The 21,851-nt window shown below is 41.3% G+C and overlaps 1 protein-coding gene across 50 annotated transcripts in view; it reads right to left on the bottom strand.

The window, feature by feature from the left end:
- The window catches only part of ANK2 (ankyrin 2), a 701,030-nt gene that overhangs the window by 159,108 nt on the left and 520,071 nt on the right, over window positions 1-21,851 (bottom strand). For all 50 annotated transcript variants that reach the window (XM_073640230.1, XM_073640294.1, XM_073640221.1 and 47 more), the window contains one exon: window positions 12,916-13,014. In XM_073640230.1, coding sequence (XP_073496331.1) covers window positions 12,916-13,014 — 99 coding nt within the window. The remainder of the gene's footprint in view (window positions 1-12,915; window positions 13,015-21,851) is intronic.

Here is a 21,851-nt window from a genome sequence, read left to right on the forward strand (position 1 = left end):
TATGGGCTGTGCATTATACTACATGGATGACTATGGACTGTGCATTATACTACATGGATGACTATGGGCTGTGCATTATACTACATGTATGACTATAGACTGTGCATTATACTACATGGATGACTATGAGCTGTGCATTATACTACATGTATGACTATGGACTGTGCATTATACTACATGGATGACTATGGGCTGTGCATTATACTACATGGATGACTATGGGCTGTGCATTATACTACATGGATGATTATGGGCTGTGCATTATACTACATGTATGACTATGGACTGTGCATTATACTACATGGATGACTATAGGCTGTGCATTATACTACATGGATGACTATGGGCTGTGCATTATACTACATGGATGACTATGGGCTGTGCATTATACTATATGGATGACTATGGACTGTGCATTATACTACATGTATGACTATGGGCTGTGCATTATACTACATGTATGACTATGGACTGTGCATTATACTACATGGATGACTATGGGCTGTGCATTATACTACATGGATGACTATGGGCTGTGCATTATACTACATGGATGACTATGGACTGTGCATTATACTACATGGATGACTATGGGCTGTGCATTATACTACATGTATGACTATGGGCTGTGCATTATACTACATGGATGACTATGGACTGTGCATTATACTACATGGATGACTATGGACTGTGCATTATACTACATGGATGACTATGGGCTGTGCATTATACTACATGTATGACTATGGACTGTGCATTATACTACATGGATGACTATGGGCTGTGCATTATACTACATGGATGACTATGAGATGCATTATACTCTATACATTATAGTATATGGAGGACTATGGGATGCATTATACTACATGTATGACTATGGGCTGTGCATTATACTACATGGATGACTATGGACTGTGCATTATACTACATGGATGACTATGGGCTGTGCATTATACTACATGTATGACTATGGACTGTGCATTATACTACATGGATGATTATGGGCTGTGCATTATACTACATGTATGACTATGGACTGTGCATTATACTACATGGATGACTATGGGCTGTGCATTATACTACATGGATGACTATGGGCTGTGCATTATACTACATGGATGACTATGGACTGTGCATTATACTACATGGATGACTATGGGCTGTGCATTATACTACATGGATGACTATGGGCTGTGCATTATACTACATGGATGACTATGGACTGCATTATACTACATGGATGACTATGGACTGTGCATTATACTACATGGATGACTATGGACTGTGCATTATACTACATGGATGACTATGGGCTGTGCATTATACTACATGGATGACTATGGGCTGTGCATTATACTACATGTATGACTATGGACTGTGCATTATACTACATGTATGACTATGGGCTGTGCATTATACTACATGGATGAGTATGGACTGTGCATTATACTACATGGAGGACTATGGGCTGTGCATTATACTACATGTATGACTATGGGCTGTGCATTATACTACATGTATGACTATGGACTGTGCATTATACTACATGGATGACTATGGGCTGTGCATTATACTACATGGATGACTATGGACTGTGCATTATACTACATGGAGGACTATGGGCAGTGCATTATACTACATGTATGACTATGGGCTGTGCATTATACTACATGTATGACTATGGACTGTGCATTATACTACATGGATGACTATGGGCTGTACATTATACTACATGGATGACTATGGACTGTGCATTATACTACATGGATGACTATGGGCTGTGCATTATACTACATGGATGACTATGGGCTGTGCATTATGCTACATGGATGACTATGGGCTGTGCATTATACTATATGGATGACTATGGACTGCGCATTATACTACATGTATGACTATGGGCTGTGCATTATACTACATGTATGACTATGGACTGTGCATTATACTACATGGATGATTATGGGCTGTGCATTATACTACATGTATGACTATGGACTGTGCATTATACTACATGGATGACTATGGGCTGTGCATTATACTACATGGATGACTATGGACTGTGCATTATACTACATGGATGACTATGGACTGTGCATTATACTACATGGATGACTATGGGCTGTGCATTATACTACATGGATGACTATGGGCTGTGCATTATACTACATGTATGACTATGGACTGTGCATTATACTACATGGATGACTATGGGCTGTGCATTATACTACATGGATGACTATGAGATGCATTATACTCTATACATTATAGTATATGGAGGACTATGGGATGCATTATACTACATGTATGACTATGGGCTGTGCATTATACTACATGGATGACTATGGACTGTGCATTATACTACATGGATGACTATGGGCTGTGCATTATACTACATGGATGACTATAGACTGTGCATTATACTACATGGATGACTATGAGCTGTGCATTATACTACATGTATGACTATGGACTGTGCATTATACTACATGGATGACTATGGGCTGTGCATTATACTACATGGATGACTATGGGCTGTGCATTATACTACATGGATGATTATGGGCTGTGCATTATACTACATGTATGACTATGGACTGTGCATTATACTACATGGATGACTATAGGCTGTGCATTATACTACATGGATGACTATGGGCTGTGCATTATACTACATGGATGACTATGGGCTGTGCATTATACTACATGGATGACTATGAGATGCATTATACTCTATACATTATAGTATATGGAGGACTATGGGATGCATTATACTACATGTATGACTATGGGCTGTGCATTATACTACAATGATGACTATGGACTGTGCATTATACTACATGGATGACTATGGGCTGTGCATTATACTACATGTATGACTATGGACTGTGCATTATACTACATGGATGACTATGAGCTGTGCATTATACTACATGTATGACTATGGACTGTGCATTATACTACATGGATGACTATGGGCTGTGCATTATACTACATGGATGACTATGGGCTGTGCATTATACTACATGGATGACTATGGGCTGTGCATTATACTATATGGATGACTATGGACTGTGCATTATACTACATGTATGACTATGGGCTGTGCATTATACTACATGTATGACTATGGACTGTGCATTATACTACATGGATGATTATGGGCTGTGCATTATACTACATGTATGACTATGGACTGTGCATTATACTACATGGATGACTATGGGCTCTGCATTATACTACATGGATGACTATGGGCTGTGCATTATACTACATGGATGATTATGGACTGTGCATTATACTACATGGATGACTATGGGCTGTGCATTATACTACATGTATGACTATGGGCTGTGCATTATACTACATGGATGACTATGGACTGTGTATTATACTACATGGATGACTATGGACTGTGCATTATACTACATGGATGACTATGGACTGTGCATTATACTACATGGATGACTATGGGCTGTGCATTATACTACATGTATGACTATGGACTGTGCATTATACTACATGGATGACTATGGGCTGTGCATTATACTACATGGATGACTATGAGATGCATTATACTCTATACATTATAGTATATGGAGGACTATGGGATGCATTATACTACATGTATGACTATGGGCTGTGCATTATACTACATGGATGACTATGGACTGTGCATTATACTACATGTATGACTATGGGCTGTGCATTATACTACATGGATGACTATGGGCTGTGCATTATACTACATGGATGACTATGAGATGCATTATACTCTATACATTATAGTATATGGAGGACTACGGGATGCATTATACTACATGGATGACTATGGGCTGTGCATTATACTACATGGATGACTATGGGCTGTGCATTATACTACATGGATGACTATGGGCTGTGCATTATACTACATGGATGACTATGGACTGTGCATTATACTACATGGATGACTATGGGCTGTGCATTATACTACATGGATGACTATGGGCTGTGCATTATACTACATGGATGACTATGGGCTGTGCATTATACTACATGGATGACTATGGGCTGTGCATTATACTCTATACATTAAAGTATATGGAGGACTATGGGATGCATTATACTACATGGATGACTATGGGCTGTGCATTATACTACATGGATGACTATGGGCTGTGCATTATACTACATGGATGACTATGGGCTGTGCATTATACTACATGGATGACTATGGGCTGTGCATTATACTACATGGATGACTATGGGCTGTGCATTATACTACATGGATGACTATGGGCTGTGCATTATACTACATGGATGACTACGTGCTGTGCATTATACTACATGGATGACTATGGGCTGTGCATTATACTACATGGATGACTATGGGCTGTGCATTATACTACATGTATGAATATGGGCTGTGCATTATGCAACATGGATGACTACGGGCTGTGCATTATACTACATGGATGACTACGTGCTGTGCATTATACTACATGGATGACTATGGGCTGTGCATTATACTACATGGATGACTATGGGCTGTGCATTATACTACATGTATGCCTATGGGCTGTGCATTATGCAACATGGATGTCTATGGGCTGTGCATTATACTACATGGATGACTATGGGCTGTGCATTATACTACATGGATGACTATGGGCTGTGCATTATACTACATGGATGATTATGGGCTGTGCATTATACTATATGGAGGACTATGGGCTGTGCATTATACTACATGGAGGACTATGGGCTGTGTATTATATATGGAGATCCATTATATTGTATGAAGGACTATGGGCTGTGCATTATACTACATGGATGACTACGTGCTGTGCATTATACTACATGGATGACTATGGGCTGTGCATTATACTACAAGTATGACTATGGGCTGTGCATTATGCAACATGAATGTCTATGGGCTGTGCATTATACTACATGGATGACTATGGGCTCTGCATTATACTACATGGATGACTATGGGCTGTGCATTATACTACATGGATGACTATGGGCTGTGCATTATACTACAAGTATGACTATGGGCTGTGCATTATGCAACATGAATGTCTATGGGCTGTGCATTATACTACATGGATGACTATGGGCTGTGCATTACACTACATGGATGATTATGGGCTGTGCATTATACTATATGGAGGACTATGGGCTGTGTATTATATATGGAGATCCATTATATTGTATGAAGGACTATGGGCTGTGCATTATATTATATGAAGGATATGGGCTGTGTATTATACTAATATGGAAGACTATAGGCTGTGCATTATATATGGAAGTGCATTATACTACATGGATGACTATGGGCTGTGCATTATACTACATGGATGACTATGGGCTGTGCATTATACTACATGGATGACTATGGGCTCTGCATTATACTACATGGATGACTATGGGCTGTGCATTATACTACATGGATGACTTTGGGCTGTGCATTATACTACATGGATGACTATGGGCTGTGCATTATACTACATGTATGACTATGGGCTGTGCATTATACTACATGGATGACTATGGGCTGTGCATTATACTACATGTATGACTATGGGCTGTGCATTATGCAACATGGACGTCTATGGGCTGTGCATTATACTACATGGATGACTATGGGCTGTGCATTATACTACATGGATGATTATGGGCTGTGCATTATACTATATGGAGGACTATGGGCTGTGTATTATATATGGAGATCCATTATACTGTATGAAGGACTATGGGCTGTGCATTATATTATATGAAGGATATGGGCTGTGTATTATACTAATATGGAGGACTATAGGCTGTGCATTATATATGGAAGTGCATTATACTACATGGATGACTATGGGCTGTGCATTATACTACATGGATGACTATGGGCTGTGCATTATACTACATGGATGACTGTGGGCTGTGCATTATACTACATGGATGACTATGGGCTGTGCATTATACTACATGGATGACTATGGGCTGTGCATTATACTACATGTATGACTATGGGCTGTGCATTATACTATATGGATGACTATGGGCTGTGCATTATACTACATGGATGACTATGGGCTGTGCATTATACTACATGGATGACTATGGGCTGTGCATTATACTACATGTATGACTATGGGCTGTGCATTATACTACATGGATGACTATGGGCTGTGCATTATACTATATGGATGATTATGGGCTGTGCATTATACTATATGGAGGACTATGGGCTGTGTATTATATATGGAGATCCATTATACTGTATGAAGGACTATGGGCTGTGCATTATATTATATGAAGGATATGGGCTGTGTATTATACTAATATGGAGGACTATAGGCTGTGCATTATATATGGAAGTACATTATACTACATGGATGACTATGGGCTGTGCATTATACTACATGGATGACTATGGGCTGTGCATTATACTACATGGATGACTATGGGCTCTGCATTATACTACATGGATGACTATGGGCTGTGCATTATACTACATGGATGACTTTGGGCTGTGCATTATACTACATGGATGACTATGGGCTGTGCATTATACTACATGTATGCCTATGGGCTGTGCATTATACTACATGGATGACTATGGGCTGTGCATTATACTACATGTATGACTATGGGCTGTGCATTATGCAACATGGATGTCTATGGGCTGTGCATTATACTACATGGATGACTATGGGCTGTGCATTATACTACATGGATGATTATGGGCTGTGCATTATACTATATGGAGGACTATGGGCTGTGTATTATATATGGAGATCCATTATATTGTATGAAGGACTATGGGCTGTGCATTATATTATATGAAGGATATGGGATGTGTATTATACTAATATGGAGGACTATAGGCTGTGCATTATATATGGAAGTGCATTATACTACATGGATGACTATGGGCTGTGCATTATACTACATGGATGACTATGGGCTGTGCATTATACTACATGGATGACTGTGGGCTGTGCATTATACTACATGGATGACTATGGGCTGTGCATTATACTACATGGATGACTATGGGCTGTGCATTATACTACATGTATGACTATGGGCTGTGCATTATACTATATGGATGACTATGGGCTGTGCATTATACTACATGGATGACTATGGGCTGTGCATTATACTACATGTATGACTATGGGCTGTGCATTATACTACATGGATGACTATGGGCTGTGCATTATACTATATGGATGATTATGGGCTGTGCATTATACTATATGGAGGACTATGGGCTGTGTATTATATATGGAGATCCATTATACTGTATGAAGGACTATGGGCTGTGCATTATATTATATGAAGGATATGGGCTGTGTATTATACTAATATGGAGGACTATAGGTTGTGCATTATATATGGAAGTACATTATACTACATGGATGACTATGGGCTGTGCATTATACTACATGGATGACTATGGGCTGTGCATTATACTACATGGATGACTATGGGCTGTGCATTATACTACATGGATGACTATGAGCTGTGCATTATACTACATGGATGACTATGGGCTGTGCATTATACTACATGGATGACTATGGGCTGTGCATTATACTACATGGATGATTATGGGCTGTGCATTATACTATATGGAGGACTATGGGCTGAGTATTATATATGGAGATCCATTATACTGTATGAAGGACTATGGGCTGTGCATTATATTATATGAAGGATATGGGCTGTGTATTATACTAATATGGAGGACTATAGGCTGTGCATTATATATGGAAGTGCATTATACTACATGGATGACTATGGGATGTGCATTATACTACATAGATGACTATGGGCTGTGCATTATACTACAGGGATGTCTATGGGCTGTGCATTATACTACATGGATGCCTATGGGCTGTGCATTATACTACATGGATGCCTATGGGCTGTGCATTATATTATATGAAGGATATGGGCTGTGTATTATACTAATATGGAGGACTATAAGCTGTGCATTATATATGGAAGTGCATTATACTACATGGATGAATATGGGGGGTGCATTATATATGGAGGACTATGTGATGCATTACACTATATGGAGGACTAAGGGCTGTGCATTATACTATATATAGGACTATGGGCTGTGCATTATACACGGAGGATTATGTAGGGTGCATTATATTATATTGAGGACTATGGGTGCATGATAATATATGGAGGACTATGGGGTGCATTATACTATATGAAGGACTATGGGATGCATTATACTATATGGAGGACTATGGAATGCATTATACTATATGGAGGACTATGGGCTGTGCATTATACTTTATGGAGGACTATGGGTTGTGCATTATACATGGAGGATTATGTAGGGTGCATTATATTATATTGAGGACTATGGGTGCATTTTACTATGTGGAGTACTATGGGGTGCATTATACTATATGGAGGACTATGGGATGCATTATACTATATGAAGGACTATCGGGGATGCATTATTCTATATGGAGGACTATGGGGGTGCATTACACTATATGGAGGACTATGGGCTGTGCATTACACTATATGGAGGACTATGGGCTGTGCATTATACATGGAGGATTATATAGGGTGCATTATATTATATTGAGGACTATGGGTGCATTTTACTATATGGAGTACTAAGGGGCGCATTATACTATATGAAGGACTATGGGATGCATTATACTATATGGAGGACTATGGGGGTGCATTATTCTATATGGAGGACTATGGAATGTATTATACTATATAGAGGACTATGGGCTGTGCATTATACTTTATGGAGGACTATGGGTTGTGCATTATACATGGAGGATTATGTAGGGTGCATTATATTATATTGAGGACTATGGGTGCATTTTACTATGTGGAGTACTATGGGGTGCATTATACTATATGGAGGACTATGGGATGCATTATACTATATGAAGGACTATCAGGGATGCATTATTCTATATGGAGGACTATGGGGGTGCATTACACTATATGGAGGACTATGGGCTGTGCATTACACTATATGGAGGACTATGGGCTGTGCATTATACATGGAGGATTATATAGGGTGCATTATATTATATTGAGGACTATGGGTGCATTTTACTATATGGAGTACTAAGGGGCGCATTATACTATATGAAGGACTATGGGATGCATTACACTATATGGAGGACTATGGGGGGTGCATTATTCTATATGGAGGACTATGGAATGTATTAAACTATATAGAGGACTATGGGCTGTGCATTATACTTTATGGAGGACTATGGGTTGTGCATTATAGATGGAGGATTATGGGCTGTGCATTATACATGGAGGATTATATAGGGTGCATTATATTATATTGAGGACTATGGGTGCATTTTACTATATGTAGTACTAAGGGGTGCATTATACTATATGGAGGACTATGGGATGCATTATACTATATGGGGGACTATGGGGGGTGCATTATTCTATATGGAGGACTATGGGATGCATTATACTATATGGAGGACTATGGGTTGTGCATTATACATGGAGGATTATGTAGGGTGCATTACATTATATTGAGGACTATGGGTGCATTTTACTATGTGGAGTACTATGGGGTGCATTATACTATATGCAGGACTATGAGATGCATAATACTATATGAAGGACTATCGGGGATGCATTACTCTATATGGAGGACTATGGGGGTGCATTATACTATATGGAGGACTATGAGCTGTGCATTATACTATATGGAGGACTATGGGTTGTGCATTATAGATGGAGGATTATGTTGGGTGCATTATACTATATTGAGGACTAAGGGTGCACTTTACAATATGGAGTACTAAGGGGTGCATTATACTATATGGAGGACTATGGGATGCATTATACTATATGGAGGACTATGGGGGGTGCATTATTCTATATGGAGGACTATAGGCTGTGCATTATACTTTATGGAGGACTATGGGCTGTGCATTATACATGGAGGATTATGTAGGGTGCATTATATTATATTGAGGACTATGGGTGCATTTTACTATATGGAGTACTAAGGGGAGCATCATACTATATGGAGGACTATGGGATGCATTATACTATATGGAGGACTATGGGATGCATTATACTATATGGAGGACTATGAGGGGTACCTTATACTATACGAAGGACTATGGGATGCATTCTACCATATGGAGCACTAAGGGGGGTGTATTATACTATAGGGAGGACTATGGGCTGTGCATTATACTAAATAGAGGATTATGGGGAGTCTATTATACGTTTGCTATTGGGCCCCATGACTACTATGTTTCCCCATGGTGAGTATAATGGTTTATTTTTGTTTACACATAAATGAACAGCGGCAGAACGGGGGATACATACCAGGATGTGGGGACATATAGAACAGGAAGGAGACTAGGATAAGGGACATATACCAGGATGGGGGATATATATACCAGGATGGGACCAGGATGAGGGACATATATAGCAGGATGAGGGACGTATATACCAGGATGGAAGACATATACAGTATATCACAAAAATGAGTACACCCATCACATTTTTGTAAATATTTTATTCTATCTTTTCATGGGACAACAATGAAGATATTACACTTTGTTACAATGTAATCTAGTCAGAGTACAGCTTGTATAACAATGTAAATTTGGTGTGCCCTCTACATAACTCAACACACAATTAATGTCTAAATCGCTGGCAACAAAAGTGAGTACACCCCTAAGTGAAAATGGCCAAATTGAGCCCAATTAGCCATTTTTCCTCTCCGGTGTCATGTGACTCATTAATGTTACAAGGTCTCAGGTGTGAATGGGGAGCAGGTGTGGTAAATTTGGTGTTATCGCTCTCTCACTCTCTCACACTGGTCACTGGAAGTTCAACATGGCACCTCATGGCAAAGGACTCTCTGAGGATCTGAAAAAAAGAATTGTTGCTCTACATAAAGATGGCCTAGGGTAGTAGAAGATTGCCAACATTGTGAAACTGAGCTGCAACATGGTGGCCAAGACCATACAGTGGTTTAACAAGACAAGTCCCACTCGGAACTAGTCTTGCCATGGTCAATTAAAGTTGAGCACACGTGCTCTGCATCATATCCAGTAGTCGTCTTTTCCAAATAGATGTATGAATGCTGCCAGTATTGCTGCAGATGTTAAATGGGTGGGGAGGTCAGCCTGTCAGTGCTCAGACCATATGCCGCACACTGTATCAAATTGGTCTACAAGGCCATCTTCCCAGAAGGAAGCTTCTTCTAAAGATAAAGCACCAGCAAGCCCACAAACAGTTTGCTGAAGACAAGCAGCTAAGGACATGGATTACAGGAACCATGTCCTGTGGTCTGATGAGACAAAAGATAAACTTATTTGATTCTGTTGGCGTCAAGTATGTGTGGCGGCATCCAGGTGATGAGTACAAAGATAAGTGTGTCTTGCCTACAGTCAAGCATGGTGGTGGGAGTGTCATGGTATGGGGCTGCATGAGTGGGGAGCTACAGTTCATTCAGTGAATTATAAATGCCAACATGTACTGTGACATACTGAAGCAGAGCATGATCCCCTCCCTACAGAAACTGGACCGCAGGGCAGTATTCTAACATTAGAATGACCCCAAACACATCTCCAAGACAATCAATGCCTTACTAAAGAAACTGAGGGTAAAGGTACTGGAGTGGCCAAGCATGTCTCCAGACCTAATCCCTATTGAGCATCTGTGGGGCATCCTCAAACGAAAGGTGGAGGAGTGCAAGGTCTCTGACATCCACCTGCTCTGTGATGTCGTCATGGAGGAGTGGAAGAGGATTCCAGTGGCAACCTGTGAATCTCTAGTGAACTCCATTCCCAAGAGAGTTAAGGCAGTGCTTGAAAATAATGGTGGCCAGACAACATAGTGACACTTTGGGCACAATTTGGCCATTTTCACTTAAGGATGTACTCACTTTTGTTGCCAGCAGTTTCGTAATTAATGGCTGTGTGTTATGTTATTTAGAGGGCACACCAAATTTATGCAGCTGTACACTGACTACTTTACATTGTATCAAAGTGTCATATCTTCAGAGTTGTCCCATGACAAGATATAATAAAATGTTTACAAAAATGTGAGAGGTGTACTCACTTTTATGATATACTGTGTACAGTGGTGGCCAAAAGTATTGGCACCCCTGCAATTCTGTCAGATAATACTCAGTTTCTTCCTGAAAATGATTGCAATCACAAATTCTTTGGTATTATTCTCTTCATTTAATTTGTCTTCAATGAAAAAAACACAAAAAGAATTGTCCTAAAGCCAAATTGGATACAATTCCACACCAAACCTAAAAAAGGGGGTGCACAAAAGTATTGTATTCCACAATTGCCCAGAAACTACTCGTGTAACAATTTGAGGTCTCCTAAGACTATATTGAACACTTTTCAAGCTCTTTAACACAAACACAGCCTTAGTAATGTCAAAGCGACCTCAACATGAGTTGAGTTGCTATGAGTACACGGACTTTAACAGTTATTCACTGCTGTGCTGTTACACACTACTTGCAATGTTCAATCAGAATTTTAAATCTTTCTCTCTATATCTCTAAGCTGTGATGTTCTATCACTGCCCAGATTTACTACAAAGCAGCCAATGCATTCCCTGCCTCTGCTTTTATACAGGCTGTGATAGTCCCTTCCAATTGACTGTGCTGTGATAGCTTCAAGGCATTATGGGTAAGACTGATCAGTTGTGCCTGATGTTATCGGAAATTTCTGCTTTGTGTAAAATGACAGTCAGCATTCCTTTGTGAGGTTCGAGCAAATCGATTCACTAGTTGTTCAAATTTGCTGTGTCCATTGAATTTCCAAAAATTCAACACAAATTCAATTCGATTTACTTATCTCTGCTCATGAATATAATCAGTAAATAGCAATATACAGGTGCCTAAGGTGATGTTACACTTACCTCTGTGGCAGTGCTCTGATTGGCCCCATTTTCAAGCAAATATTTCACAACTTCAAGATGGTTCTCTTGGGCAGCCATGTACAGAGGGGTGAATCCATTCTGTAAGTAAAGGCAAATGCACCATTATATTTGTCTTTCTTTAACTATGCTTTTCATGATAGAATGCATTACTAGTCTAACAATTTAGGTTTCATAAAACTTTATATGTACATTTCAAAATGAAAGTTAGATACGAGCATATAAACAGTTGTAAGTCGGTTACATGAGATAATTAATAAATGTATTAAGTTGTGAAGAACCGCACCTCGCAGCCCCGCCTGACATCACTAATACAACGGGGGTCACACGGTACGGTCGCCCACTTTCACCAATGTGACGTTCCGTACCCCCTGGGGATACGCAATGTGAACTTAGCACAGTTTTACACAGGCACCCGCTGTCCATACAGGCACAAAGAGGAGTGAGAGAGGGTGGCCAACGTGACCACCAGCGTGGCACAACACTCACTCACAACCCCTATAAGTTGAGAGACCCCTTTCACTAGCACCAGTGAAACAGAGCCTTGCCAGCACGGTAGACCGGCCACCAGTTGCTCGTTAGATATATCGGGCCAGAAACCAACCCCAGTAGCATGTGAAGTTAAACCGAGATCACGAATGTGTGGATTCGTTGATCAAGATAAAAGAGCAGTCCAAGATTAAACTGGATATTGGGGGGGGGTTCGTTGAAGCAGTTAAGAAGTTTGGGCTCCCAGAAAGGCCTAGGTCCCAGTTAGGCTGCTAGGGGTGTGAGTTTTTCCACTATGAACTTTTGCAGCTGGACCACCTGCTGAGCCAGGTGTCCTGTCTCAGCTTCACATTTTAAAGGAGTTCTATAATCTCGGACCGGATATGATACAGTTGATTGGCATGAAATTATATCCCATATATTCTTCACATAAGTGTCCATATGTATATAATTAGGGTATAATAGACAAAAAAATAAGAATCTGGATGAACAGGTATAAAATGACGGTGGAAAGTTATAATACAAAGCTTTTGTCTCTTTATTCAGGCCAACTGCAAATTTTAGCAAGAACATACTAAACACGACAAGATTGTATTTTTAGCATGATTATCTACAAGTGATGTAGAACAGAAAGAAGCAAAATATATTATTACTCTATGTAGGGTTTCCTAATAGAGAATCTGTATGATTTTTCTTATTTTTATAGTGACGAACTCCATTATGGTATAAGAAATATGGGTATACTGGGAGTAGGATCGGTTTGTCCATCTCATCATTAAGGAACTTTATTAATTGTTCACAGAAACCAGACTTCAAAACTAGGTGGGAAAAAGCACCAAAGGTCCATTTATTTAGGACTTTCATTCACATAGTCCAGCCAGAACCAATGCAATCCTTAAGTGGTATTGTATATCCTGAGAAGATTACATGACTGGCTAAGGAGCTCATTTTGTTAGAGGAACCAGGTATCCCATTTCTTCACTGCCAGTCAATCCAAATCTTCGTCCCATTTTGCTCAAATAGGTAACGTTGTTCTTTTTCTATTTTTGTTTGAAAATAAGCCAGAAAAAATAAATCTTAAAGGGGGATTGTGAAGACATTTAGGAGAAAGAATTCTACAAATGAAACTTCTCTACTACCAAACTGGGTAACCATAGCATGCCTGAGTTTTAGGTAAAGATGTGATGTAGAGGGATAATTCAGTGTGGAGGTCTGAGAAAGCTTTAGTGCCAGTGTCTGCATTAAGTTGTGGTACCAAATTCACTGTTTCACCAGTCTAAACATTAGTTGTTCAATAGGTGTTTCTTTTTCTAAAAAAACAAGAAAGTAGTAAGTGACCATCTACATTCTACATGCATCTAACAGTGTTCCAACTGGGTTATTTCATTCAGCTAAATATGACATTAGGTTAATCTCCTAAGAAGGCAAGTTCTAAGCCAATATTGTCCTACAAAGCAAAAAATGGTTTCCAAAGAACAACCCATATAATTGGGTTTCATTAGAAGAAGACTCAAACGGAGGCTACCCTTTACCATCCTTAATTCTAATCCACTTATTAACTACAAATCTCCCTCTACCTTCACACCCCCTATTAAAAGCCACAATAATCCAGTGGAAAAAACTTTTCAAGCTCACGTCGGATAAGACCTGTCCTTATTCTCCCGATAAAATTCCTCTATCCATTTTTAACACAATACTCCCAAAATTTCCTTTCGGAAAATGGTTTAATCTAGGAATCAAAAACTGTTCCTCTATCCTTACAGGCCCAAATAAAGATGCTCTTCTAAACTTCCATTCTCTAAAAGTCTTACATGGCCTTCCAGAAGAGGAACTCTTCAATTCACTAGAGTTAAGAAAATTTATAAGGAATAAGATATCCTTACCTTTGGCTTTACCACGCTTCATTATTACATTACTAGACCACCCTTTCTCTGAAAACATTTGGAATATGAAAAATATGTACACCTTATTTAATGAAGATCTGTAATTTACCAAATCAAAACCTATTCTGAAATGGGAAGCTGACCTAAATAAAAAATTCTCTGATAAAGAATGGAGCAAAGCTTTTAAATCCACTTATAAACTCTTTGTAAATGCAAATATGCAAGAATTTTTTTTCAAGATCATTTCTCGGTGGCATTTGACCCCCTGTGAGACTTAAAATAGCCTTCCCAACTCATTCTGATTTGTGTTGGAAGAAATGTGGGCTCAAATGTAATGTTTTTCACATCTTCTGGACCTGTCCAAAAATTTGTTTATTGTGGAAAAAGATATATGATTTCATCTACGATCTTGGGAAACATAGAATACTAATGACTCCTTAACTCTCTTTTTTCACTAGAGTCAGATACTCTCCCCAGAGAAATTAAGCATATTACTCTACATATTTTTGCAGTCGTCAGACTACTTATTGCTTCTAAATGGAAAGCAGAGGACATACCCTCTATAAATAACATTTTGGAAAAAGACTCTCAACATAACACATTTGAGCTTGCATTTACCCTCAAAAACAATTCTATTTCAAGATACCATTCTAAATGGTCATTATGGAACTTGTATTTCCCCTCCAAAGTGGAGCTAGTCATTCAAGATAAACCTTGATATTACCAGCACATTTAAATGTTTACACATGTTGATCTAATTATCTAGTTGTTCATAATGTATAACATCCGTGGAAAAATATTCTCATTAGACTTTCTTTTTTACCCCTTTAGTTTTCCTTTCCGGTTTTCCCAGCATCTTCCCTCCCCCTTTTTCCTTTAATATTTTACCCCCTCCTTTGGTTTTAAGGCCCCTTCTTTTCCTTCCTCTCTTTCTTTTTTTTCCACTTCCTCGTCCATATTCATATATTTCATGTGATTCAAATTTCTTTAATTTCTTTGTTAATGAATCTTACGTATGTAATATTTTGTTCAGTTCTTTAAAATGTATTTACTCAATCCATATGTATCTATATATATTACATTTTATTACTCTATAAAGATTGGAAGTTTTGTTTTCCCCCCCTCCCTTATATTGTAAAAAACCTTCAATAAAGATTATTTAAACAAAAAAAAGAAGGCAAGTTCTATTACTTTATTTATTTCTCACATTTTATTGGGTTGTTTGATGGATGTGATACTCAATTTGAATCAGTAATCATGTTAAAGTGTGGCGCCCCTGAGGGTTCAGTTGCCACAGAGGTACTGCATCTCACCCAGAGGTGTGGTATCCCACTCTCAGATAGGGATAGAGTGCAGCCCGGGACCCTATCACCTGCATCCAACACATCCACTTCAGTAGGGCAGGGTGAGATTGCTCCTAAGGGAGAGCACAGTCCCTGGTCCCTGGCTGGAGTGCAGAGGAACCAAGTGAGGGGGAACCATGTAGTGGGTGTGGGTGGAGGGCGTAGTTCAGGGGAGCACAGGAAAGGAAGTGATATAAATAGAGAAGCCATCTTGGAAAGACAAGCCAGTCAGTCAGTGGAGTAGAAGGGAGCAGGAGCTCTGTAGGAGCTCTGCTCAGGAGGAGGGCCTAGCAGAGAGGGCCAAGACTGAGAAGGAGAGAGGAGCAGGAAGGAAGGCTCCAGAAGGGACGAGGGGATCCTAGGGGTACGGGCAGTGCTGGAGGCCACCCGTACGCCCGAATCTACTGTGACGCCTCGCTCCCGCTCGCTGGCCCTACCCTGAGAGATGGGGTTACTCGGAACCGGGCCTCCTGGGTAGGGTGGATGCAATCGTGGCCTAGGCCCGGCCCGTGCCCAGGGTCGTCACAGTGAAAAATAAGGGCTAGGAGGGATGGTGGTAATCGAGTGGATGTAATGACTAAGCCACCTGTGGTTTCTGGTGATCCTCCACCAGCGCTGCGGCAGTCCTCTGAGGCGGGATGTCGTGGCAGCAGAAGATGGTACTACTCCCCACAGGCGGAGCAGGTCCTCAGGCAGAGAAGACGGATCAGGGGAGTAGTAGTGGGTGGTGTGGTGTGGTGTGGTGCCGCGCTGAAATAAGGAACCGGAGGCAATGGATGCAGTCTTCCAAACTTTACTCACGTTGTTAGATGTCAGCTGCAAGGCTTCTCCTTGCTCCTCACAGCGCGCTGCAGCCACCAGGAAGGGGGTTCAGCACACTCCGGGTAGTTCGGGTGCATCAATCAGGACCCCCCCCGCACCAGAGTGTTCCTAGAATTTCCCACTAGGTCCTCTCCTGTCCGTATGTGGTGCGTGTTACAAGGCTGGGTCTCCCTCAGAACAAGGGTACGGGTGGCGACTCCGCTCCGTTCGTTACCCGGTGGGATCCTCTAAGCCTCCGGGCTTTTCTGACTGAGACGTGAAGTAGCAAAGCCAGATATCGGGGGCCGGTACCCCTCTTGCAGCAGGAGTCCCTCTGGCTTGGTCAGAATTAGGGTAGCAGGTGGCGTACGTCGCTCCGTACGCATCCCCTGGGATCCTTTTGCCTGTGGAGCTTTACTCCTCCGCTCCCCTCCAGGCCTTCTTAGGTAGGGACCTTGACCGGGTAGAGAAAGCGGTTAACTCTAACCCGCTCCTCGTCTCAAGGCCAGAGAACGAGGACCGTGTATCTTCAACAGGCTGCAGGTTCTTAGCAGAAAGCCACATTCAGCGATGAAGACCACAATCAAAGACCTTGAACCTAAGATGGCCGTTAGTTAAATATGGATTAGTAAGCGTAACTTAAAGGTGCATCCTCCACCCTCACCCACAACATGGTTCCCCCTATCTTTGGTTCCCCCCACCTCCTCTATCCTGGACCGGGGCGGCACCTTGGTGCATTTAGGCTCCCTACAGGACGGGAGTGGTGTAGTGTTGAATGGATGGGTGAGTCCCGAGAGGTGCTCCATCCTTACCTCGGAGAGGAGATACCACACCTCGGTCTGAGGTGCAGTACCCCTGTGGCGACTGAACCCTCAGGGGCGCCACACTACCAGGTGTGGAAGGATCAAGCCGCAGAGGGGACCGGCCCCTAAACTAGTGGAGAACTACAAAGCTCAGCTAGAAACAGGAGGCTTCTGTACTTTTAGGGTGCAGTTGCCACAGCCACAATTACATCGCCGAAAAGGTGGCCACAGAGGGTCCAGGGGACTGCAGGTCGCCCGACAAGACCCGAGGCTACCGGATTGGGACACTGATTGTGAGGCGCAGGGCAGGAGGGTGAGAGCCAGTGCAGGAAGAGGACTGAGAAAGGCACATAGAAAGGGGTCCTGTCAGGCACTCTTGAATTACCTGAGGGATTGCTGACCCCCTGCCTGGTGAACGCAGCGTGACGTGGGAGGCTGTAATCTGTACAGTGCAACCTGAGGAACTTAACAACTGTGAGTAAACTCTGAAGACTGCACCCCACTGTCTCTGTGAATTACTGCTGCGCCATCACTCCCTGCACTGCACTGCACTACAACGCCCAGCAACATCTACAACATCTACACTGCCCTGCAGCCAAGCTCTACCTATGGAGAGCTAACCCAACTCTGCTGCGTCAACACCAGCTCCAGAGGATCTGCACCGCAGCGCCGGCTCCACATAGCCGCATACCACAGGTGGCGTCACGAACTTTATATAAAGAACTATAAATTCCCTGTAAATATTCCCCTTTTGATTGACCGCCCTGGGTCACAGACCGGGTCACCGCCACTGTGACATCTCCCCTGGCGACGAGCGGCCCGGCACCGAGTACCCCATGGCCCAGGGGGCACGTCAAAGGCATGCCCCAATACCCAACAAACCCAATATTGAAAGTGTATAAAAATGTGTAAACTTACTGAGCTTCTGTATATGTAACCATCATTAGTGTGTTGTACCAATAGTCTTTGGGGCATCTTGGATTGACTATATGACTGCATAAAGATATGATTTGTAGTTCTCTGATCTATGACTATGATGAGCGGTTTTGGAATATTGTACGCTGCAGTGTTAAATATCTCCCTAATACCGCTATACACGTGTCCCACTGCAAAGTGTTTCAAAAATCTTTAGTCAAGTCTTGCCAGCTCGGGTTTTCTCATCAAGCATCTGCCTTTTAGGCCACAGAAACATGATACTCCAAAGGCAGACTGTTTGAACCTCACTCCGTTTTAACATGTTAAGGAGGATACTCTTGCTGTAATCTAAGAACAGAAATATTTTTATGTCTCCAGAATCAGATTCTTTGTCATCAATATCATTCCTGCATATAAACTTTATATTCCAAAGTATAGAAGTGGTTTCATCTTCCTTCAATCTATAAAATAAAATTCCATCCTCACCATAATCCCTTATGAAACATGCCTGACTTTTGTTACTTGTTGAACTCTGATTAACGATTATCAGTTCAAGCAGAGTAGCTGTATCCTATCAGTATTTCTCCCCGATCCAGGGTTGCCCATTTGTATGAAGATTTTATGAAGCGACTCTACAGTTTTCACACATTTCATAAGTCACTTGAACTTGTCAGTAGAGATGAGCGTTGTTCTACTCGAACTGTTCGCCAATCTCAAATTCGAGCTGTTTTGGGCGGTGTTCGAGCCGTTCGGCGAACACGAACAATTTGAGAAAAATTCGGCTGTTCGAGGTTATGTTCGATAACTGTTCGTGCACCAAAATCATAACTGGATTTTTTCTCAGTAATGATGAAAATTAATGTTAATACGCAGTTTGAGTGTACAGCGGGGCGGGGGGAGGGGCAGGGGATGGATCTCTGCAGGAACAATGAAGATCTCCATTTTTTTTTCTCTTTCCCGCATTTACAGTGGGGAGGTGCAATCTGTCAGCCTATCAGCAGCGCACACACGGAGCGAAGTGCTTTTTTTCACACAAGCAAGGGCATGTGTCATTGGCAGTGTATGTCACATGTCCTTGCCCTATAAGACCAAGCCATTTTCCCCGTCGCCACCATTTTCTCACTGCTGCAGCTGCGTGTTAGACGGCACCGCTGTTGCTGTGTGCGCTATACCTTGTTAATTTCAAGCCAATTTTCGCACAAATCTACAGATAGCTTGGGAGTAGGGAATAGTTGTGATTGCAGTCCTTTTAAGGACTAGGTTACAGCATTTCCTACGACTTTTATCAGGGAGGTCTGTGCTCTTAAATAGATAGGTTGTGGGAGTAAAGACTAATTGTAATTGGAGTCCTTTTCAGGACTAGGTTACATGAGTTCCTATCAGTTTTTGCCAGGCAGGTCTGTGCCAGTGCTGTGCAAGTTTTTTTCACAGCATTTGGCTGAATCTAGCAAAGCTAATCCTTTTTGGCCTATTGCAGAGTGTGTTAGTCAGTGGAGTAGCCTATCTGTGTTGCAAGATATACCACCTGTGTATAGAATACCAATTTTTTTACTGCACTTAGTGAAGTAAAATCTTTTGGGCATAGCATCATTCTATTAGTCCATCTATACTGACCTCCACCAGGTTGCAAACTGAAAATAATTTTTTTCTGCATCTAGCTCTGAAAAAATATTTGGGCTTCTAGCAGTGTGTGGGACTTGGTCTATTAGTCCATCTATACTGACCTCCATCAGGTTGCAAATTAAAAATATTTTTTTTCTGCATCTAGCTCTGAAAAAATATTTGGGCTTCTACCGGTGTGTGGGACTTGGTCTATTAGTCCATCTATACTGACCTCCATCAGGCTGCAAATTAAAAATAATTTTTTTCTGCATCTAGCTCTGAAAAAAATATTTGGGCTTCTAGCAGTGTGTGGGACTTGGTCTATTAGTCCATCTATACTGACCTCCATCAGGTTGCAAATTAAAAATAATTTTTTTCTGCATCTAGCTCTGAAAAAATATTTGGGCTTCTAGCAGTGTGTGGGACTTGTTCTATTAGTCCTTCTATACTGACCTCCAGCAGGTTGCAAATTGAATATAATTTTTTTCTGCATCTAGCTCTGAAAAAATAGTTGGGCTTCTAGCGGTGTGTGGGACTTGGTCTATTAGTCCATCTATACTGACCTCCATCAGGTTGCAAATTCAAAATAATTTTTTTCTGCATCTAACCCAGCCAATAGTTTTGGCCTAATACCACAGTTTGGCCACTCAGCTCTGCTCGGTTACCATCCATTGTTTTTTTGTGCAAACAACTCCAGAGTTGTGAATTAGTTAACCACCAAAATGAGTGGAAAAAGGCCTGCTGCTGGTGGAAAGGGGAATAGGCGTGTTGGGAAGGGGAAAAAAGGTTGTGTCCGTGGGGTAGGTGTTAAAGCAACAGTAACATCTGCAGAAGAAAGACCATCTTCCAGCCAAACTAAAATGTCTACTTCTTTTAGCGGACAATGTGATAAGATCCCTTTCTTACGGCCACGCCAATCGCTACAAATTCCAGATGAGGCACAAAAACAGCAGGTGCTTCAACGGATATCAAGTGCTCCTTTAAGTGGGCTCTCCTCCACATCAACTTCAACATCACAAATACTCCAGTCCTCAAAGGTGTCACCCAAATCGCACTTGCTTCCTCACAGCTCCCAAATCTCC

Source organism: Phyllobates terribilis, unplaced genomic scaffold, assembly GCF_046119375.1.
Source record: "Phyllobates terribilis strain yellow unplaced genomic scaffold, ASM4611937v1 Scaffold_1__5_contigs__length_1240528914, whole genome shotgun sequence".
Classification (NCBI taxonomy): domain Eukaryota; kingdom Metazoa; phylum Chordata; class Amphibia; order Anura; family Dendrobatidae; genus Phyllobates; species Phyllobates terribilis.